The 20,585-nt window shown below is 48.6% G+C and overlaps 1 protein-coding gene across 4 annotated transcripts in view; it reads right to left on the bottom strand.

The window, feature by feature from the left end:
* INSR (insulin receptor) overlaps window positions 81-20,585 on the bottom strand; it is a 142,715-nt gene continuing 122,210 nt past the window's right edge. For 2 of the 4 annotated variants that reach the window (XM_021083940.1, XM_021083942.1), the window contains 9 exons: window positions 20,056-20,215; window positions 17,879-17,981; window positions 16,491-16,558; window positions 13,229-13,473; window positions 11,200-11,310; window positions 10,951-11,110; window positions 8,399-8,528; window positions 7,283-7,417; window positions 81-5,236 (listed from right to left, as the gene is read on the bottom strand). In XM_021083940.1, coding sequence (XP_020939599.1) covers window positions 4,882-5,236; window positions 7,283-7,417; window positions 8,399-8,528; window positions 10,951-11,110; window positions 11,200-11,310; window positions 13,229-13,473; window positions 16,491-16,558; window positions 17,879-17,981; window positions 20,056-20,215 — 1,467 coding nt within the window. In that variant the 3' untranslated portion in view covers window positions 81-4,881. The remainder of the gene's footprint in view (window positions 5,237-7,282; window positions 7,418-8,398; window positions 8,529-10,950; window positions 11,111-11,199; window positions 11,311-13,228; window positions 13,474-16,490; window positions 16,559-17,878; window positions 17,982-20,055; window positions 20,216-20,585) is intronic. The other 2 variants (XM_021083941.1, XM_021083943.1) reach the window with 1 other exon arrangement.

Raw genomic sequence — 20,585 nt, 5'->3', positions numbered from 1 at the left:
TCTCATAATGAAGCCCACCTCATAGTCATAGCCCCACCCAGCTCACAGGACCCGGCCCAGATACCACACAGACACAAGAGTATTCTCAGATAATTTATTCCGAATTTTCATATAAACAAGTAATTATCCCATATTTTACATGCAGAGCAATTTTGATATTCCAAAAAAAAAAAAAAGGCATATTCTGTACATGGTGCTACTTGGCTCTTGCAGGAAAATATTGGAAAAAAAAAAAAAAAAAGAATCGAGCTTTGGGTGGGTTTTGTGTCTCCGAGTTGAGTTGTTTTCCGTGTTAGGCTGAGGCACGTTTGATCCTGCTACCTGTCAGCGGGTGGGAGGTGTCTGCTGCTGATATGCAGGGCCTGGACCCCCTCCCCTCCCACCCCAGGCACACAAGGTAGAGAGTAAACAAGCCATTCCTGAATGGGTGCGTGGATGCACACCCTTTGTGGGGGGTGGGGGGCGCTGTTCCTTCTTCTCAAATGGGACCGAGAGCCCCAGGTTCCTGATCTGAGTTTTAATGAGGGTTTTTAGGGCTCATGCCCAAAGGAAAATGTGACTGGAGGCTAGTTGTGGACCCTGCCTAGTAAGAGAACTTGGGAGTGAGCTCAAAAAGTCATTGTTTCCTCTGTTCCTGGGGGAACCCCTAGGGAAACATTCCCCTGCAGATATAGCCTCTGAACATCCATTGCATTCTCACATGTGTTTTGAAAGAATGAATGTTCTTTCTATTCCCAGTCTTGGCTCTGGTGTACACTGATATTCTGAAGAACACTCTAGAACATTTTCTGAAAGAACACCATTCTATATGCATCACATATATACAATCAGCATTTCCCCATGCCCCAATCCCAATGAAACCACGATTTCTAAAGAGTCTCAGGTGTCAAGCAGCATCCAAACCCCAATCGTCCACCCATGACAAAGTAGAAAAAGACTGTTGTTTGGGATCCACAGCACATTCAATCATGTACCTGGATGGTGAGCATGGACCAAGCCCTGATGGTGTTCCTGCCCATTGACTAATGTTACGGCAGCTACAAATACACACCTCCCAACCCAATGAGCATACGTCATGGCAGACTGTCCGCTCTGGCTGGAAAGAGTGGAAGATCTGGTCATCAGTTGCAAGCAGGTTCCAATAGTTTATGCAGCCCTTTGCATCAATTCCCACATTTTCTTTCAGTTGTGCGCAACATCTATCCAGAGAACCAGCAGCATTTCTCCCTTCCTACTAGCTTAAAATGACCAAAAAAAAAAAAAAAAAAAAAAAAAAAAAAAAAAAAGGACCCAGGACAGCTCCCAGTATACGAACATTCTCAGATGTGTATTTGACATCACTGGTCCAGGGAGAAACTACCATGTGGATTTTGCCACACGAATAAAAAGTTTTTTGTTTTTTAAAACAGTGAGATGCCTTTAAAAACAAACAGCAAAAAGTGTCAACAGAAGTTGGCTTGGTTGCTTTTTTGGTAACCCATCACGACAACCCTCCAGGACACCCTTGACTTTCTAGGATGAAAGCTCTGTTGATACAGAGTCAATGTTACCTGATGCAAAACGAGGCTGTGACCTCAGCCTACTTGCTCTTTCACTGCAGTAGCAGCAGAGACAGTCAAATGAAGTCAGGGAAGTCCCATTTACATAGGGCTGACCCAGCACTCTACAGTACCCCACCAGGGCAACTGGAGAAGTCAGTCTGCAACAGTGGTGCCTATAGGCATGGGAAGGGCAGCAAGATTTGGTGAGTATGACAGCTTTCCTGCCGGCCTTGCTCAGACTTACACATGGGTTTTCAAAGTCCCCCAAGGTCAACTACTATCAGCTTGAGGTCAACCAATCCAAGATACAGGGGTCTAAGATTTTGCTGCTAAAACATGTGTTGAGCATGTTGATGGGTTTGGGGTAGAAATTTCTCAACAGGTCTCCTTCCCACTCAGAGAATAAAAAAGAGCCTGCATGGGGTGAGTGTGAGGTGATCATGAAAGTTCTTTGTTCCACTCCCAAAAAACATCTCTGCCTCAAAGGAGTGGAAATAAGCCATGGAGAGCCCAGGGCACCTAGGCATTCACACCACGAGAATGCAGTGGGACAGTAAGGATGCTAGGTCTATATCAAAGCCTGTGTTTGCCTCCCTGAGGAGGAAGTGTCCCTCTCCAGTGGAGGGTATTTCATAACTGAATGCCCCCCCCCATCAGATATACCATGATGGCCTGAAACCTGGTTCATGCTTGGGGGCCATGGTATCAATGGATGGAGGATCCCCAAAAAAAGAAAAAAAAAAAGATTAAATTCAGGAGACTCTTATCAGCCAGAAAAAAAGTATCTATGCTCACATGAAAGCCATACTTCAGCCCGACTCCCTCCCTCAAAATTCTTACTGGTCCCTGGCATTCAGAATCAGCTGATGTGAATTTTTCCTGATTCAGATTGGATCCAGGCAGAATTCTGAAGTCTCAAAAGATATCCATTATTGAACCACATCCTAACAATACACTGAGGTAGACTGTGCTGGAAAAAAATTATTACCCCACATTCACCTGTTTATTTTTCGTTGAAAAAAAATTTACATGCACTCCATTTCTTACGAAAGCGATTTGTACAGTGATTCTTTTATATATTAAAATAAATAATTTTCCCCTAATATAAGAAAACCTTTCTGAATTAGAAAAATGTGAAAATTGCTGCTAGTGTAGCACGTGGCCACTACAAATTTCCTACGAAAAGAACGAAATACCTAGAGCTATGTGTTTTAATTTATATCCGGACCCTTCTTCTATGTACAAAATCAATTTGGCGAAAATAATTTCTGTGCTCCTTGTACCCAAACACTGAGGCTCCCCAGAGATATTTTTACATGCTGTCATTTCTCAAATCACATCAATAAGATCGCCATAGGCAACTGGGAGGTGTGTCTACCTGGGTCCTTCTGCAAGAACTGAGAAGGTGCGGAGGTTACCATTGCATCTCTATCCTGCTCCTAAGCCCACGACTCTTAAGAGAAGAAGAGAAGGAAGCCATCAAAAAGGTGCAAGAAATGGATGACCCTCGGGTGAGGATTTGGATGAACCAAAGCGATGAGTTCCCCGTGTTCTTTGAGCAGCTGTAGGTTCTTCCCCCACAAGAAGAAACTGGCTTGGAGCCTGATCTGGAAGTTCTCTGCAGTGTGGGTTCCCAGCAGTTTCTTCTCCTCTTTACTGCCTTCAGGCTGCAATGTCATGAGTACCTGAGAGTTTAGCTCAGGCCCCACCCCTGGCCCAGCTGAGGTCACTGGGTGCAGAGCAGCTTCTGGGAAGTCAGTTCTGAGGACAGTCGGATGCCCTGAGGACAGAGGGGACCGACAGGCACATCTTCATATTGCTAGTGTTCTCAAGGTCCGTAGGTGCCGTCCCCCTCTGGGGCTTGATGGTGTTGTGTTTGCACTGTCACGGGAGACCAGGAACCCCCCAGTGGAGGGAGTGTGGGAGGTACGTACAGGGAACCAGAAGATCCAGGAGCTCCGAGTGGGTTCACAGGCAGGGCTCGGCTTAACCAGAGCACACACCAAACCCTCCATCACAACCAACCACCCACACCCTCAGTGTGGCCTCATGATGACAGCCGGCAGGGTTAGCAGCTAACGTGGCTTCAGTCCCAGAAAAAATGGATGCCTCTGAAGACCAAGCTGAGGGGCCATGGGTTCCTTGCTTCCCCTCCCCCCACAAGCAGGCCAATTCACAAGCCCTACCCCCCTACCCCCACACATATTCTGCCCCCCTCCCTCCCCCAGGACTTGGTCAATAACTTACGAGGCTGATGCTGGAGATTTTTTTAAAAATTAAATACGTTACAAATATATTCTCAAAACTCTTGTCATCTCAGTTCTTTTTTTTTTTTTTTTTCATTTTTCTTTCTTTCTTCTCTTTTTTTTTCTTTTCTTTCTTTTTTTTTTTTTTTAATGTCCTGGCTTTGTTTGGTCTTGAAAAGATCCATGATCACTCCAAATGACTCCCTTGGCTCCCAGAAAACATTTTTCATCAAAGTGTAGGGAGAGAAGACTCCTGAGGCTATGGGACAGAAGAAGGATCTATTGAGGGCACAGTCTCCCAGCAGATAAGAAGGAGGCGGAGGGGATCAGAGGCTCACACACTCCTGAAGAGCAGAACCTTCCTGGGCTGATCCCCAAAGAGTCAACTCGGCACGCATAATTTGAACACACACATAAGCACAGGCGCGCGTGCGCGCGCGCGCACACACACACAGAGTACACACGTGAGCCACACGCCGGGACTGCAGATCCATATCAAAAGTACAAAAGCAGCAGCTATTGGTCAATTTGAGGAACTGATTTTGTGCTGGAAAAAAAAAAAAACTCCTTCCACCTGCTTGAGAAAACCTTTCCTGAAGCCCACTCCATCAAGTGTGGAATTCTACCAGAACAGGGTTGGAGGTTTTTTTTTTTTTCTTTCCTTTCTTTCTTTCCAAATTTTGTTCCACAAACAAGATTTATGTTTTATATTGTAGCTCAGACACCAGCAAAAAAAAAAAAAAAAAAAAAAAAAAAGGAAAAAGAAAAAAGAAGAGAAAAAAAAATTATTTGTAAAAACAGGTGCTTTCTTTCAATCTACCAGGGGAAGAAAAAGTAACCGCAGTGGCCCCAAAGGACAGCAGCGGTAGAGACCCCTTTCCCCTCTAGGTTCACAGTTAACTTCTCAGATGACTAGTCAAATTGGCAATTGAACCAATGTGTTTGAAGTCAGAAGATGAGCAGAAATGGATAATAATGATCTCTGAGCTCCGTGTGACACTGTGGCAGAGTCCAGCGAAAATCCTGAGTTGTCTGAAGGCCTTCAAACCAGAGGAAAGCGAAGACAGGAAACCCTCGGTCCTGAGCAGGGCCTGTTAGGAAGGATTTGACCGGGGCAGAGTCAGAATCCGGCCATTTTTCTTGCCTCCGTTCATGTGGGTGTAGGAGATGTGCTCCTCATAGTTCCTCTTTAGCCCCAGCGCGGACCCTCCATCCCGACCCCCGGCCTCCTCCCTCTGCGAGTGTGAGGACCGGTCCAGGGGGACGCTCTCCATGTCCTCAAACTCCATCTCCAGCTCCTCGCTCTCGGGTGCTTTGTTCTCCTCGCTGTGGAAGAAGGAGACTTCGGGAAAGCTGGGGTGCAGGTCGTCCTTGAGCAGGTCAACAATCTCCAGGAAGGTCGGCCGCATCTTGGGGTTGAACTGCCAGCACATGCGCATCAGGTCGGTGCTGCGGGACAGAGGGGCAAGTGGCTGTTTAGATCATTTCCATTTTTTTTAAGACTTTTTTTCTGGGCTGCCCTGCAGTGTATGGAGCTTCCCAGTCAGGAATCAGATCTCAGCCTCTGTTGCAACCTACACTACAGCTTTAACATACTGTACCAGCCAGGATCGAACCTGCGTTCTGGTGTGGCAGAGACGCTGCTGATGCCCTTGAGCCACAGCAAGAATTCTTTTCTTGAGACTTTAAATAATGTTGCTCTGAGTGGCTATGACAACAAGGTGGTAAGAATGATTACTGAGTCTTACCAGGGCTTACCGTTGGATAGCAATGAATATTAAAATTCTCTCTTCCTTTTATTGCTAATTTAGGAAGATGGTACTTCTCTTTATTTCCCTGTATGTTTATTGGACTATTGCGAAGGTGGACACTTTTGCAAGCGTTTCATGATGGGCACATGGTGTGTGTGTGGTCTATTTGCTCCTGTTTAAGATCAGTATTGGGGAGTTCCCATTGTGGCTCAGTGGTTAACGAATCCGACTAGGAACCATGAGGTTGTGGGTTTGGTCCCTGGCCTTGCTCAGTGGGTTAAGGATCTGGCGTTGCCGTGAGCTGTGGTGTAGGCTACAGACGTGGCTCGGATCCTGTGTTGCTATGGCTCTGATGCAGGCCAGCGGCTACAGCTCGAATTTGACCCCTAGCCTGGGAACCTCCATGTGCTGCAGGAGAAGCCCTAGAAATGACAAAAATACAAAAAAAAAAAAAAAAAAAGATCAGCATTGGGGATCTGTCAGACAGATTCCCTGACAAATTTCTTTTAGTGTTTATGCTTAGTGACTTCTTTTTTCCACTTTTAATGAGCTATATAATTGGCATATACCACTGTATTCTTTTCCTGACAAAAAGCTGAGTGTACAGGAGTTCCTGCTGTAGCACAGTGGGTTAAGAATCTGACTACAGCAGCTTGGATCACCGCAGAGGCTTGGGTTTGATCCCTGCTGTGGTGCAGTGGGTTATAAGATCTAGTGTGGCCCAAGCTGTGGTGTAGGTTGCAGCTGTGGCTTGGATTCAATCCTTTAGCCTGGCCACAGCTATAATACATAAATAAATAAATACACACATAAATACATAAATAAATTTAAAAAATGTTAGGTGTATAAAGAATAAATGGTTAAATATTCTCCCACCCCAGCTCCTGGCTCCCTTCCCAAAGTAACCACTGCTGTGGGGTTTCCTGGACAACCTTCCACAGATATGAAATGCAGTAAAGCATACATGTAAAGGTACAATACACAACACAAACATGAACATAGACATGCTATGCAAACACAAGTGCGCATGCAGAGATGTAATTAGCAAACACAAGCACACATGTTAGGAAATAACATGCAGGGAGTTCTCATCGTGGCTCAGTGGTTAACCAACCCGACTAGTATCCTTGAGGATGTGGGTTCGATCCCTGGCCTTGCTCAGGGGGTTAAGGATCCAGCGTTGCCACAGGATGTGATGTAGATCAAAGACACAGCTCTGATCCTGTGTTGCTGTGGTTGTGGCGTAGGCCAGCAGCTACAACTCCCATTCGACCCCTAGCCTGGGAACCTCCAAATGCCGTGGGTGTGGCCCTAAAAGGACAAAAAAAAAGAAAGAAAGAAAGAAAGAAAGAAATAATATGCAGGAGTTCCCACTATGGTGCAACAGGATCAGTGGTGTCTCTGGAGCCCTGGGATGAAAGTTCAATCCCAGCCAGGTGCAGTTGATCAAGGATCCAGCATTGCCATACATGTGGCATGGGTCACAACTGCAGCTGGGATCTGAGATCTGATCCCTGGCCCGGGAATTCCATATACCACAGGGCGGCCAAAAAAAAAAAAAAGACGTAATATGCAAACACAAGCACATATATAGGCATCATATAAAAATACAAGTGTGCATGCAGAGATAAAATTTGCAAACACAAACCAAGCAGATATATCATGTTCAAATGCAAGTATCCATGCAAAGGACAAATACTTTTGCATGAGCACCCCACACACCGAACCTCCTTTCTACACTTACACTCTCTCTGGACAATTGTCAGGTTGATCCAGATAGCCTCCATCCATGACAAATTTCAACACCTGCTCGTTTGAAAGGCCTTGGTAAGGCTGTTCTGCCAAGCTGGTAATTTCCCAAAGGACGACGCCAAAGGACCTGTCAATGACAGTTGGGAGTAGAACAGAGATGCCATTAAAATACACACAACACAAAACACACACACACACACACATACACACACACACACACACACACACACACACACACACACACCTTCTTGGTTTATTAGAACCTGGTCAGCCAGTTCATTAAAACAATTCATGTTGCAATTCATTGAAGTTCCCACTGTGGCTCAGCAGGTTTAAAAACCTAACTAGTAACCACGAGGATGCAGGTTTGATCCCTGCCCTCGCTCAGTGGCTTAAGGATCTGGCATTGCTGTGAGCCATGGTGTAGGTCGCAGATGCAGCTTGGATCCTGCGTTGCTATGGCTGTGGTGTAGGCTGGCAGCTATAGCTCCGATTCCACCCCTAGCCTGGGAACATCCATATGCCTTAGGTACGGTCTTAAAAAGCAAAAAAGCAAAAAAAAATTATTAAAAGAAAAAAAATTCAGGAGTTCCCTTCGTGGCTCAGCAGTTAACGAACCCGACTAGTATCCATGAGGACCTGGGTTCAATCCCTGGCCTTGCTCAGGGGATAAAGGATCCAGTATTGCCGTGAGTTGTGGTGTAGGTCGAAGATGCGGCTTGGATCCCATGTGGCTGTGGCTGTGGTGTAGGTTGGCAGCTGTAGCTCTGAGTGGACCCCTAGACTGGGAACTTCATATGCCACAGGGTTGGGTCTTAAAAAGCAAAAAAAAAAAAAAAAAAAAAAAACAAAAAAAAAAACAAAAAAAAAAACAAAAAACAAACAAACAAACCCAAAAAACAATTCATGTTGCAGTTCAGAAATAAAACTCTAAGACTAGTCTCCATTGGTAGCTGCGCAAGGGTCCCCAGCATGACATCCTCTTCCCTTTCTTGGTGGAAAGGCCATGAGGAAGGCGGTTTTCAATGACCCCTCTCGCTGGTCCCCCTAGTGGAGCAACAGGGAATTCAAGCCCAGGGTTCTGTCCACCAACCCACCCGCGACTCACCACATGTCGGAAGAAGTGGTAAAGACCCCGTCCTTCAGGGATTCGGGTGCCATCCATCGCACGGGCAGTAGACCCTTGCCCCCTTTCCGGTAGTAATCCGTTTCGTAGATGTCTCTGGTCATTCCAAAGTCTGATAACAAACAATTCACATGCGCTTAGCCTTCAGCCTGGGGCCCAGCTGGCTGCCGTCTTTACTGCCCCAGATGGGCTCACCTGCCCCAGGTGTGTGCGCCAAATCCAGTGGGAGTGGATTCTGAGGGCGCTCACGGGGACGTGGAGGGGGAGCATGGGCCACCAGTTAAAGAGAAAGAAAAGGAACCACCACGTAGCAAAGAAGCGACATTCTGGCCTGCAGAGGGGGAAGCGCCTTCTCAACGCTGCCTTGCCACCCACGATGACCTCACAGGCATTCCAAACTGAATCTTCCACTCCCTGTAGCCAACACTACTCGTCCCCATTGGCTGTGGCCACACCAGCCACTCAGCTACCCCGCCAGAAACCCAGGGTTGGGTCCTCCCTTTCCTCACACCCCACCGTCAACAGGGGTGAGTCTAGCCACTCACCTTCCACATCCTCCCCCTCCCCCGCCCCCAATGTAATCTCTTCCTCTCCACAGCCCTGGACCCACCCAGATCCAGCACTCTCTCTCACCTGCAGGACCCTCCCTCCATCCCGACTGCCCGAGAGAAGCTACATACATAGGATCACATCACATCCTGCTTCCCTGGCTCATGTAGGATAAGGCCTTTGGGGATCAGAAATCAATCCGTGTCACTTCCTGCTGCTGCGCACCGGCTATATCGGGCAATGCCTAGATAATGTTCCGTGACTTGCAAGGCCTTTCAGTATCTGGTTCCTGCCTCCCTCCTTTACTCTCACATCTCAATGCTGCTTTGCTCTCCTCATCATGAATTTTATTCACATCAGCCATCCCTCCAACCCCACGGCCTCTGTGTGCCCTGTCACTTCCCCTAGGAGGCTGCCTTTTGGGTCAACTTTTTCTTTTCTTTTTACATCTGCGTCTGCAACATATGAAGGGTCCCAGGCTAGGGGGCAAATCAGAGCTGCAGCTGCTGGCCTATGCCACAGCCATGGCAACACCAGATCCTTAAGCCACTGAGTGAGACCAGGGATTGAACCCAAAACCTCACAGAAACAATGTTGGGTCCTAACCACGAAGCCATGGCGGGAACTCCCCAGGTCAACTTCTAATCCTGCAAGCCTTGGTTAAACCATTGCCTCCCTACAATGAGAGGGGCTTTTCCTCTATTATGGAACTGAACTCCTCTTTTCTTTCTGGGTCCTTTTCCCCATCTCCATCATCTTCTTTACCTATGTGTCAACTATTTCACTGTGCACCCAGAACAGCTCTGCTGAGTAGAACTTTCTGTGATGATGAACGTGGTCTACATCCCCTGTCCAGTATTGTTCAAGGTGCCCAGGGTGACTGACGTTTACGTTACGGAATTTAATGTGAACATAAATGGCCTCCTGTGGCTGGTGCAGATAAAGACTGCAAGCTGCACAAGGGCAGAAAAATCATAGTGACTTATTCAGCCTTGCACCTGGAGCGCCTCCTGCAGCAACTGGCACAAATACAACTTAAAGAAGTGAATGAGGGGAGTTCCCGTCGTGGCTCAGTGGTTAACGAATCTGACTAGGAACCATGAGGTTGGGGGTTTGATCCCTGGCCTTGCTCAGTGGGCTAAGGATCCGGCATTGCCGTGAGCTGTGGTGTAAGTGGCAGACGCAGCTCAGATCCCACATTGCTATGGCTCTGGCGTAAGCCGGCGGCTACAGCTCCAATTTGACCCCTAGCCTGGGAACCTCCATATGTCGCAGGAGTGGCCAAAGAAATGGCAAACAGATAAAAAAAAAAAAAAAATAGTGAATGAGTGGAGTTCCTGCTGTGGCCCAACAGGAAGGGCAGTGCCCCTGCAGTGCCAGGATGCAGGTTCAATCCCCGGCCCAGCACAGTGGGCTAAAGGATCCAGCGTTGCCGCAGCTGCTGCATAGGTCACAACTGCAGCTCGGATCTGATCCCTGGCCTGGGAATTCTGTATGCCAAGCGATGGCCATCAAAGAAAAAAAACATAAAAAATAAAGAAATGAATGAGTGAATTAATGAACAGATGCAATGAAATGACTGTGTGGGGATAGGGCCCCCATCCCAAACCCTGCCCCTTTTCCACTATTAGAAAAGATTGGGGAGTTCCCGTCGTGGCGCAGTGGTTAACAAATCCGACTAGGAACCATGAGGTTGCAGGTTCGATCCCTGGCCTTGCTCAGTGGATTAAGGATCCGGCATTGCTGTGAGCTGTGGTGTAGGCTGCAGACGCGGCTCAGATCCCACGTTGCTGTGGCTCTGGCATAGGCCGGTGGCTACAGCTCTGATTCGACCCCTAGCCTGGGAACCTCCATATGCCGCGGGAGCGGCCCAAGAAATGGCAAAAAGACAAATAAAAAAAAGAAAGAAAGAAAGAAAAGATTGAAACGCCTTCTGAAATCAAAAGCCCCGGGTCATGCATTTCAAAGCAGCAAGCCAGACGCACCTCCGATTTTGACGGTAAAATCATGGGCGACCATGCAATTTCGTGCGGCGAGGTCCCGGTGTACAAACTTCTTGGCGTTCAGGTATGCCATCCCATCAGCAATCTCTGCTGCCATCTGAATCATCTCTTGCAGGGTAGGGGGAGGGCGGCCGGGGTTATTCTAAAATCGAAACATGGGGTCGTGTTCAGCGACACAGGTGCCAAGGGCTGGGGAGCAGTTGCTTCGCCAGGTACCTAGCGGCAGCTCACCTCAGCCTCCGGCCGCAGGGAACGCAGGTAACTCTTTAAGTCTCCGTGAGCCATCAACTCCATCACCACCAGTGTTGGCTGGCCTTTGGACACCACCCCCAGGAGGCGGACCTGCAAGGCAAGGAGGAGGGGGTTCTTGGATGAGAGTTTATGGGAAGATGTTGATTCAGCTGCATCTCCCTGGCTGTTACGAACATCACACATAGGACCCTGGGCCTGAGTGGACTGTGGGAAGCCCTGGTCTGTCCAGCTGAAAGACCAGGGTCCATGCCTTGCTGGATGGGGGGAGGGGGAGGGAGGGAGACCTCAGGACTCAATCTGAAGGATGGGGGGCAGTGCAAACGGACCTGCTCATACACAGCAACATGCCAAGGCACGCCCCTGCACCTCTGAGCACACCAGGCAAGTGCCCATCTCCGGGAATCTGCATTAGCCATTCCCTCTGCCCGACCTGCTATTCCCTCACCTGTCCATACAGCTTAGTCCCTACACCCTTAAGTCGGCTCAAATTTACTTTCGCCACTGCTGCATTCCCAATTCCCCAGGTTTGCCCTCCTTCCCTGTGTTGCCATGGTGGCATCTGCTCAAGGACCACATCATCAGGCTACTGGGTTTAGATTCTGTCTCCATCTGCTGGTTTGGGAGCCCTGGGAAGGCAAACCGGATATTTGCTGCATCCGAGAGGAGAATGGAGCTTAGTACAGAGCAGGTGCTCTGTGAATAGGTGTGGGCTAAGGGTGAAAGGCCACAGGCTTAAGGAGAAACCAAGGGACCATGGTGGAAGCAGAAAGGCAGGGAGAGTCTGTGCTGACTTGAGAGGTGGATCCCAGGGTGTCGAAAGATTACAAAGAAAGAATGAAATAATGCTATTTGCATTGCAATGTGAAGTAAGTCAGACAGAGACAGACAAATCCCATATGCTATCACTTATCTGTGGAATCTAAAATATGACACAAAGGAACTTATCTATGAAACAGAAAGAGACTCACGGACATGGAGAACACACTTGTGGTTGCCAAAGGGGAGAGGGAGAAAGGGACAGAGTGGGAGTTTGGAGTTAGTAGATGCAAACTATTATATATAGAACGGATGAACACCAAGGTCCCACTGGATATCACGGGATATTCAATATCCCATGATAAACCGTAATGGAAAAGAATATGAAATATATATGAAATAAACATTGGGTTGTTTCCAGCTATTATAGACGAAAGCTGGAAACAACCCAATGTCTATTAGGTGAATTAATAAGCACACTGTTGGAGTTCCCACTGTGGCACAATGGGATCGACAGCATCTTGGGAGTGCTGGGACAAGGGTTCAATCCCCGGCCTGGCACAGTGGGTTAAGGATCCAGCGTTGCTGCAGCTGTGGTTCAGATCTGATCCCTGGCCCTGGGAACTCCCTGTGTCGCGGGTCGGCCCAACGAAACAAAAGCAAATTGTTATCGCTACATAATAGAATACAGACTATGACTCATCCACGAAGTGGAATGAATCACTGATAAATTTTACATCCTCTCGAAATAATGATGCTGAGCGAAAAATGTAAAAATATGCATCCTTTATTCCATTTATATAAAATGTGAGAAAAAAACGGAATCACTTTGCTGTACAGGAGAAATGAACACACTGCTGCAAATCACTTATGTGTCCAGAAAATAAATTGTAAAAAATACAAGTAATGTCAAGAAAGTTTAAAAAAAAAAAAAAACTTTTAAGGCAAATAAAGGTTACAAAGGAAGGCAGGAAGAGGGAAGAGAGAGAAGATTCCAGAAAGCAATGGCACAGTGAAAGGATCTGGCTCTGGGTGGGGTGGGGGAGGATGGGGCTGGAGAATGAAGAAGGGAGGGACCAGCTTCAGGAGGCTCAGCAGAGTGGGGGCTGGGCAGGGGGAGCCACACCCAGCATCCTCAGGCTCTGCCTGCGCGGTAGGAGGAAGGATGGAAGAGGGGACCGAGGTAACTGGTAGGAAAGGATGCCTTTGTCTGCTCCCGGGGGAGGCAAGGGTGGGCAGAAGGGAGACTCACCACATGGTGGCAGGTGAAGCCCTTCATGACGGAGGCCTCGTTGAGAAACTCGATCCGCTCTCGCAGGCTGGCCGACTCGTTGACCGTCTTCACCGCCACACGGGTCTCCGGCTCACCCTTGACGATGTCCCTGGCGTTTCCCTCGTACACCATGCCGAAGGAGCCCTGCCCCAGCTCGCGCAGGAGCGTGATCTTCTCCCGAGGCACCTCCCACTCGTCCGGCACGTACACAGAACATGGAAATACTACGCCTCACTTATCTACACAGCAGCCTCCGGATCCCTGGGGGTCCCAGGCCGCCTCCCGCCCCCGCCCCTCCACCGTTGCCCTGCAAATGTTCACGAAGGGACTCCTTTGATCCAGGGCAGTGGGCACAGAGCCAAGAACAAGACAGGCAGAGGCTCAGGAAGCAGCCACAACCGGTCCAGGTCCCTGTTAAGTGCCCAAGCCGAGCCGGCATCCCCCACCCTTTGTCTCTGATTTGAGAGCCCTGCTACCAAATCGTGCTACTTCCCATCTAAGCCTGTTGGCTGTTTTTGCAAAGTGCCAGGAGGATGGTGGACACCTAACCTGCCAGCCATCAGATAGGTGACTCAGTCCACCCAGGACCACCCAGTCCAGTGGATCTGCAGATGAGCTGCAACCCCATGAGACCAGAAGAACCCCCCCCCCCAGCCAAGCACTGCCCCGGTGGCAAACCCAGCAAACTGTGAGCTAATAGATAGTAGTGTGGTACTTGTTTTGAGCCATGAAGCTCGGGGTGGTTTGTTTTGTTACACAGCAAATGATTTGCAGACAAATGCACCAAGTCCTCACAAAAAAAGCCAAGATGCTTCCTGCCCCCCTCTGCTCCTGCTGTGGGCTGAACAGTGTCTCCCACAAATTTATATGTTGACAATGCCCTAACCTGGTTATCTCAGGATGCGACTGGATTTGAAGACCAGGTCTTTACAGAGGTGATCAAGGTTAAGTGAGGTCATTCAAGTGGGCTCTAATCCAGTCTTTTTTTTGTTTTTCTTTTTAGGGCCGCACCTGCCGCATATGGAAGTTCCCAGGCTAGGGGTTGTGAATTGGATGCAGCTGCTGGCCTACACCACAGCCACAGCAATGCTAGATCCTAGCTGCATCTGTGACCTGCACTGCAGCTCATGGCAACGCTGGATGCTTAACCCACGGAGTGGGGCCAAGGATTGAACCCGCATGCTCATGGATACTAGTTGGGTTTGTTACCACTGAGCCACAACAGAAACTCACTACACACAGAGGACACAGGGAGAAGGTGGCAGTCTACGAGCCAAAGAGAGAGGGCTCAGGAAAACCAAGCCCACTGACACCTTCATCTCAGAATTCCAGCCTCTGGGACTGTGAGGAAATCAAATTGTTTTCTAAGCCACCCAGTCTCTGGCACTTGGTGACAGCAGCCTGAGCAGACACAGCACAATCACCAGTGGTTCTTGCAATGACTCAGGATCAGACAAGGGCTCTATACCCAAATGAACTCACAGACTGTCCCCAGGGGGCACCCTGCCCCCCTGGACCCTGAGCCTGGCCTTTCCCTGTATGTATCCCTCAGCCCAGATGTTCCTGGCCTCAAAGTCCCTTAAGCTCCAATGTGCAGCCTTCCCTGAGTGACCCCAGGCCCCACGCCATTGCTGCATTCCCAGAATAAAGCAGGACAGTAGAGTGTAGAGGTAGCCCTAAGCAGACAGCCTGGCTTCACCCTGCCCAAGGGAAGCTCCGCCACCTCTGATGCCATTTACCAAGGCCATTCCCAAACAGGGAGAGGCGGCCCCAGGTCAACATTCCCCTACTTCTGCTCCTGGGCTCTGTGCATCATCCCACCTGGAATAACCCCCTGTCTAGTCTCTCTATTCTGACGCTCTCTATTCTGATCATATGCAAATCAACCGATCCAGAGCCCACATCCCAACCCCCTCTCTGCGATCAGGCTCTCACACTCTAGGCCCTCCGCTCCCTGCCCTGATAACCCCAGGGCCAGGTAGCAGACCACCAGGGAGAGCTCCCTGCCCTAGACCTGGCTGAAATAGCTCAAACTAGCCCAGTATACATCTTACCCTGCCTTTCCCGTGGAAAACACAATGACGGCCCTTGCCCACGTTTGCCCCTCACTCCCTCTGCCTCCTGACTGACCCTGGTGCTAGCCCGTGTTGCCCAGCCTCCTGTTTCTAGAGATCTCTGCGTATAAACATCTTCCTCGTGACAGTCACTTCTGTGTCTGCATGTCCTACTCATTTAAAACAAATCCTAGGTACCCTTAAAAACACCTCCTCTGTATCCCAAGGCAGCATCCTGCAAGCAAGGGTGTTTAATGCCTTCAAAGTCGATTTTTTAATTTTCAAGGCCTCACCTATGGCATATGGAAGTTCCGAGGCTAGAGGTCAAATCAGAGCTGCAGCTGCCGGCCTACACCACAGCAACAGCAACATGGAATCCAAGCCGCATCTGCGAACTACACCATAGCTTGTGGCAATACCGGATCCTTAACCCACTGAGCAAGGCCAGGGATCAAACCTGCATCCTCATAGACATGATGTCAGGTTCTTAACCCACTGAGCCACAATGGAAACTCCTCAAAGTCACTTTTTGATGCTTGCCGCTTGAAGCATTTTGGAAGCTTGAAATGCAATATCCAAGCCTTATCTACAGGGGTCTCTCATTGCCCAATGCCCTTTGGTACGACCAAAGGGAATATGGGCAATGGTGCTACATCATGCCTCCAGCATCAGCATCACAGCCATGTTCAGTGACCACCAAGAGCAAATGTGTCCCTGGTATACATCTGACCTCCCCCCGCTTCCCCATCTTCCCCCTGCTTCTTGTCTTCATCATCCCTGATCCCCAGTCCCCCATCTTGGCCTCTGATTCCCACCTCCCAGCTTAGATGGCGGGTCTGGTCAACGCTTCCTGGCTCTGACCCTCCTCAGCAATCTCTCTGGCACAGGCCCCAAGGCTCCATGCCCTCACAGCTGGGGCCCCAGTTGCCTGGCCTCTGAGTGCAGCTCACACACAGGTCCCAGACTAGCTGGGTCAGTCCATCCAAACCAATGCCAGAGGGCAGGTGTGTGACTGCTCCCAGTAACAGGGTTTCTGTAGCCAGGAGCAGTTCTGCAAGCTCAAGGGAGCAAGAGAATTCATCGCAGCCTCCCCCAGGGCATCCACCCCTGACTGTCACTTGATGGGGAGGGCAAATGAAACTGAACAGCAGGCTTCTGGTCACCCCGGAAAAGGAGACAGCACTTACCATCGCTGGCACTGAGGTACTCGGGGTTCGAAGAAGCATACAATGGTCCCAGTGGCCCATCCGGCTGCCTGGATGAGAAAAATGGAAGCATTCCAGCTTGTTATCCTCACCAGACTCTGTGGGTCACTAGCAGGAGGTGACAGCCTCCCTGATGCAGATGACCACCCTTAGTAGCAGCACCCATGTAATCCTGGAGACCGTCTGGGGTGAGGATGGGGGAGCCTTGTTTTTTTTTAGCAGCAGCTCTCCAGGGGGCATCACCATGGAACTCACCCCACAAACTGTAACTTACGGTTGTCCTTTTAACACCTAAAAAACCACTTGCCCACTGCTGTTCTGGAATCATCTTGTTCCAGCTTATGAGAAACAACTGTTCCATGTGCATGGAATTTTGCAAGCTGGTTGTTAAATACAACAGTCCCTTTAAGTCAAATCACGTAGGCTTATAATTACATAAATTATACTCAAAGCAAGGGTAACAGATACTCAAAACCCACTCCTTCCTAATTATAGTGCTACTTCTTTCTCCGGTCAGTACTCTCGAGCCCATCTATGTCACCTCATTTATTTATATGGGTACATTTGTGTGGCAGAAATACTATATGACGGTGAGTGATTGCATATCTCTTCCCAACTCTGTGCCCAGTGACATCATGTCTGCAGCATGAAACTGGCCACAGTGGGAATATTCATGCTGTGGAAATAGGCAAATACTACCAACCGAGACTGATTTGTTGTCCTGCTTTATGTCTAGGCTTGAGAAAGTGATGATGGAAACATTGATAATGCAGATTAAATTTAAACGTGTGTGTCATCTCTGTCGCCATGACATTGCAAATGGCACCAAAAACATAAGAAAATATGCTTTCAGTATTTAAGGATTATTATCTGATTCTGCAAAGTCACTCCCATTGTCAGTGAACATACATGTCTTGTTTCATTTTTGTCTGGTCTTTTTTGTTTGTTTGTTTGTTTTTTTGGCCATGCCTGTAGCATGAGGAAGTTCCGGGGTCAGGGACTGAACCTGTGCCACAGCAGTAACAATGCTAGGTCCCTAACCCACTGAGCCACCAGGGTCCTGTCTTGCTCTTTAATGTAAACAAAATATCAATTAACATTCATCAAGTGCAACCATAAGTTGGTTATAGATACAAAGGATTTGGGGGAAAATGACAAAAGCATTTGATGAGAATCAACTGGCTAGAGGGAATGTGTGATAATGAATATTGGACATTGCATTATGATCATTATCTGTAACTTGCATGCTATGCATCCTTTAGATCAGTAAAATTTACAGTAAATTTAGATATAGCTCTATCTACACGCAGGCATCTTGTTCCTCCAGAGAGCCAGTTATTAACCATTTACAAGCACACACCCACACTCACCTCTTCCTCAGGAATAGATAAATGCTTCCAATCACAACACTGAAGAGAAAGACAAAGATGAGGGGGCCAATGATAATTTTTGCAATATTTGATGGGACGTCTACTGAAATAGAATAAGAAAATATAGATTTCACATCAAAATGTGTTCGCATCTAAGGTCACATCAGAAAGCACATCTATATACGTCTAACAGTGCGCCACATGAACTTCTGTTCCCCTTCTCTAGTCCTGGAGCCTCTCCTGTGGTGACCCCAGACCACTACTACAGCTTTCTCGCTTCACTACCCAAGGCCAACTTCACAGGCATGCAATCTAAGCCCCATGCTCAGAAGGCCCTGCTCTCGGTTTAACACCCTGCAGCCGCTGTTTGAAAGTCTTAATTATTTTCAAACAAAGGGCCCTGCATTTTCACCTTGCACTGAGCTCTGCACACTAAATAGCTTATTTTAATCCCAACAGCAACCCTGGAAGATGGAAAATTCACCCTAAAAGCCCTTTTAAGCCAACTGAAGAAGTGTTATGCAGCATTTTTTTCTGGCCACACCCCCAGCATGCAGAAGTTCCCAGGCCAGGGATCAAACCCACACCACAGCTGTAACTAGAGCCATAGCAGTGACAGTGCTGGATCCTAAACCCACTGAGCCACCAGGGAACTCCTGCCTTTATTTTTTTTTTAAATTCATATGCAAGGCTGGATTGTCTAAAATTACACACACACCCATGTATTCAGACTCTTCCAAGCCAAGGAAGAAAGTGAGTTCTGGGAAGTCAGAGAAGGAACCTACCTCGCCCTTTGGGTCTTTAATAATAGCAGTTTACTGAATGCTTACGAACACACCAGGCACTGGATGAAGTGTTTTGCCTGGGAGAACTTAATTAATCATCTCATAAGCCAAAGTGGGAGATGCTATGACCTATGCCAAGAACAGATTTGGGAAACAGAGGCTCAGAGAGGTGAGGGGTCTTGCCCAAGTTCCAGAGCTGATCTCTGGAGCAGGGTTTTGAACCCAGGCAATCTGAGAGAGTTCTTGACCACCACTCCATGCTGCGTTTGGTGGCCAGCTCCATCCTGAGACGTTCCTTCCTCCCAGACCTCCCTGAATTGACAGCAAAATGCCTCCTCCCACCTCTGATGGTTCCTGGCACCAGAAGGCATCCATAAATATTTGATGATTGAATGGGACTTGAGAAATGGAAACTATTTGGTCAAGTGCAGTGGTCGGTAATGTCCCTCCTCCCCATCCTTTGGTGGAGGTGGGGGGAAGCTGGAGGTATCAAGTGGTCAGGACTCAGCATGTCTCAGGACAGAATCTGAGAGCCACACTGCACCCCACATCCCATCTCTGCTTCTCAGACCCCACTGTACTGCTCACTCTTCAGATTCTAGTGGCTGCCAAAGCTAGGGTGAGGGAAGGAAAACACTCAGGGTGCAAAATTTGAGAGGAACATTTGCTCTGGACCAGACCAGGGCAGAGTTGGCCCCTGAGGTGTCTCTTTTAATTTTGCACCTTTGGTATCTTGCTTGCCTCCTTATTCCCACGCCTCCTAGTCTAGAATTTCCTCCTCTTACAAGTCAGGCATTTGTTCATTCATCCAAGTTCTGGTTTCCTACCACATGTCGGGCTGAATATCATCTTTTGCCCACATTCAAACATTCTTTCAGGTTCTCACCAAGAGGTCACCACCTCCAGGAAGTGCTCCCTGACCAGCTCAGCTCTTCCCACCTCTCCTGACCTTACTGTCTACATTGTGCCCAGCTCATCCAATAGCAGCACTTACTGCCTGCAAGTCAAGAGCACACCAAGACTGGGTAGCTAAGCCCCCAGGTCCCCCCTCGGAGGGCATGGCTCAGCTAAAAACAAAGATTGAGACACCAGTAACAGGAGCTAATGTGTTTATCAGATGTGCCCCGTGTCAGCCATTTGACATTCATGATGTCATTGAAATCTCACCTTCAGAGGTGGTCCTATTATTTTACCCATGGACAGATGAGAAAGCTCAGGCTCAGAGAGGGCACACACCTTGCCCTGGTCACACAGCAGCAGCCAGTGGATCCAGAGGTCAAGACAGGGCCAGTACCCATAGCCTCCATGCTTCCTCAACCATCTTCAGAAATGCTCTGCTGTGCCCAGCACCAAGCACAGACCCTACCATTCAAAGTGACCTTGCGGACTTACAATAGTCTGTCACGTAGAAATAGGTGGCCTCTGTCCAGGAGCCATTACCCGCCAGGGAGGTGGCCCGAACTCGAACGCTGTAATTCCCAGGTGGCAGCCCGCGTAGCCTGCAGCCTCGCTCCAGAGCAAAATGCCTGCGGGAGACGCAGAGATGCAGCTCCTGGAAGACAAGGATCCTGCTCAGAAACGACACAGAGGAGAGTTCCCGTCGTGGCTCAGCAGAAATGAATCTGACTAGGATCCATGAGGACGCAGGTTTGATCCCTGGCCTTGCTCAGTGTGTTAAGGATCAAGCTTTGCCATGAGCTATGGTGTAGGTTGCAGACACGGCTTGGACCTGGCACTGCTGTGGTGTGGTGTAGGCCAGCAGCTACAGCTCCGATTCCACCCCTAGCCTAGGAACTTCCACATGCGGTGGGTGCGGCCCTAAAAAGACAAAGGAAAAGAAAAGAAAAGAAAAGAAAAGAAAATGACTCGGAGGGAGTGAGACATGCAGGCTGTGACAGCCGAGTGAATTTGAAATTCCTGAT

The sequence above is a fragment of the Sus scrofa genome, chromosome 2 (assembly GCF_000003025.6).
Source record: "Sus scrofa isolate TJ Tabasco breed Duroc chromosome 2, Sscrofa11.1, whole genome shotgun sequence".
NCBI lineage: Eukaryota > Metazoa > Chordata > Mammalia > Artiodactyla > Suidae > Sus > Sus scrofa.
This window is presented reverse-complemented; position numbering and strand designations above follow the sequence as displayed.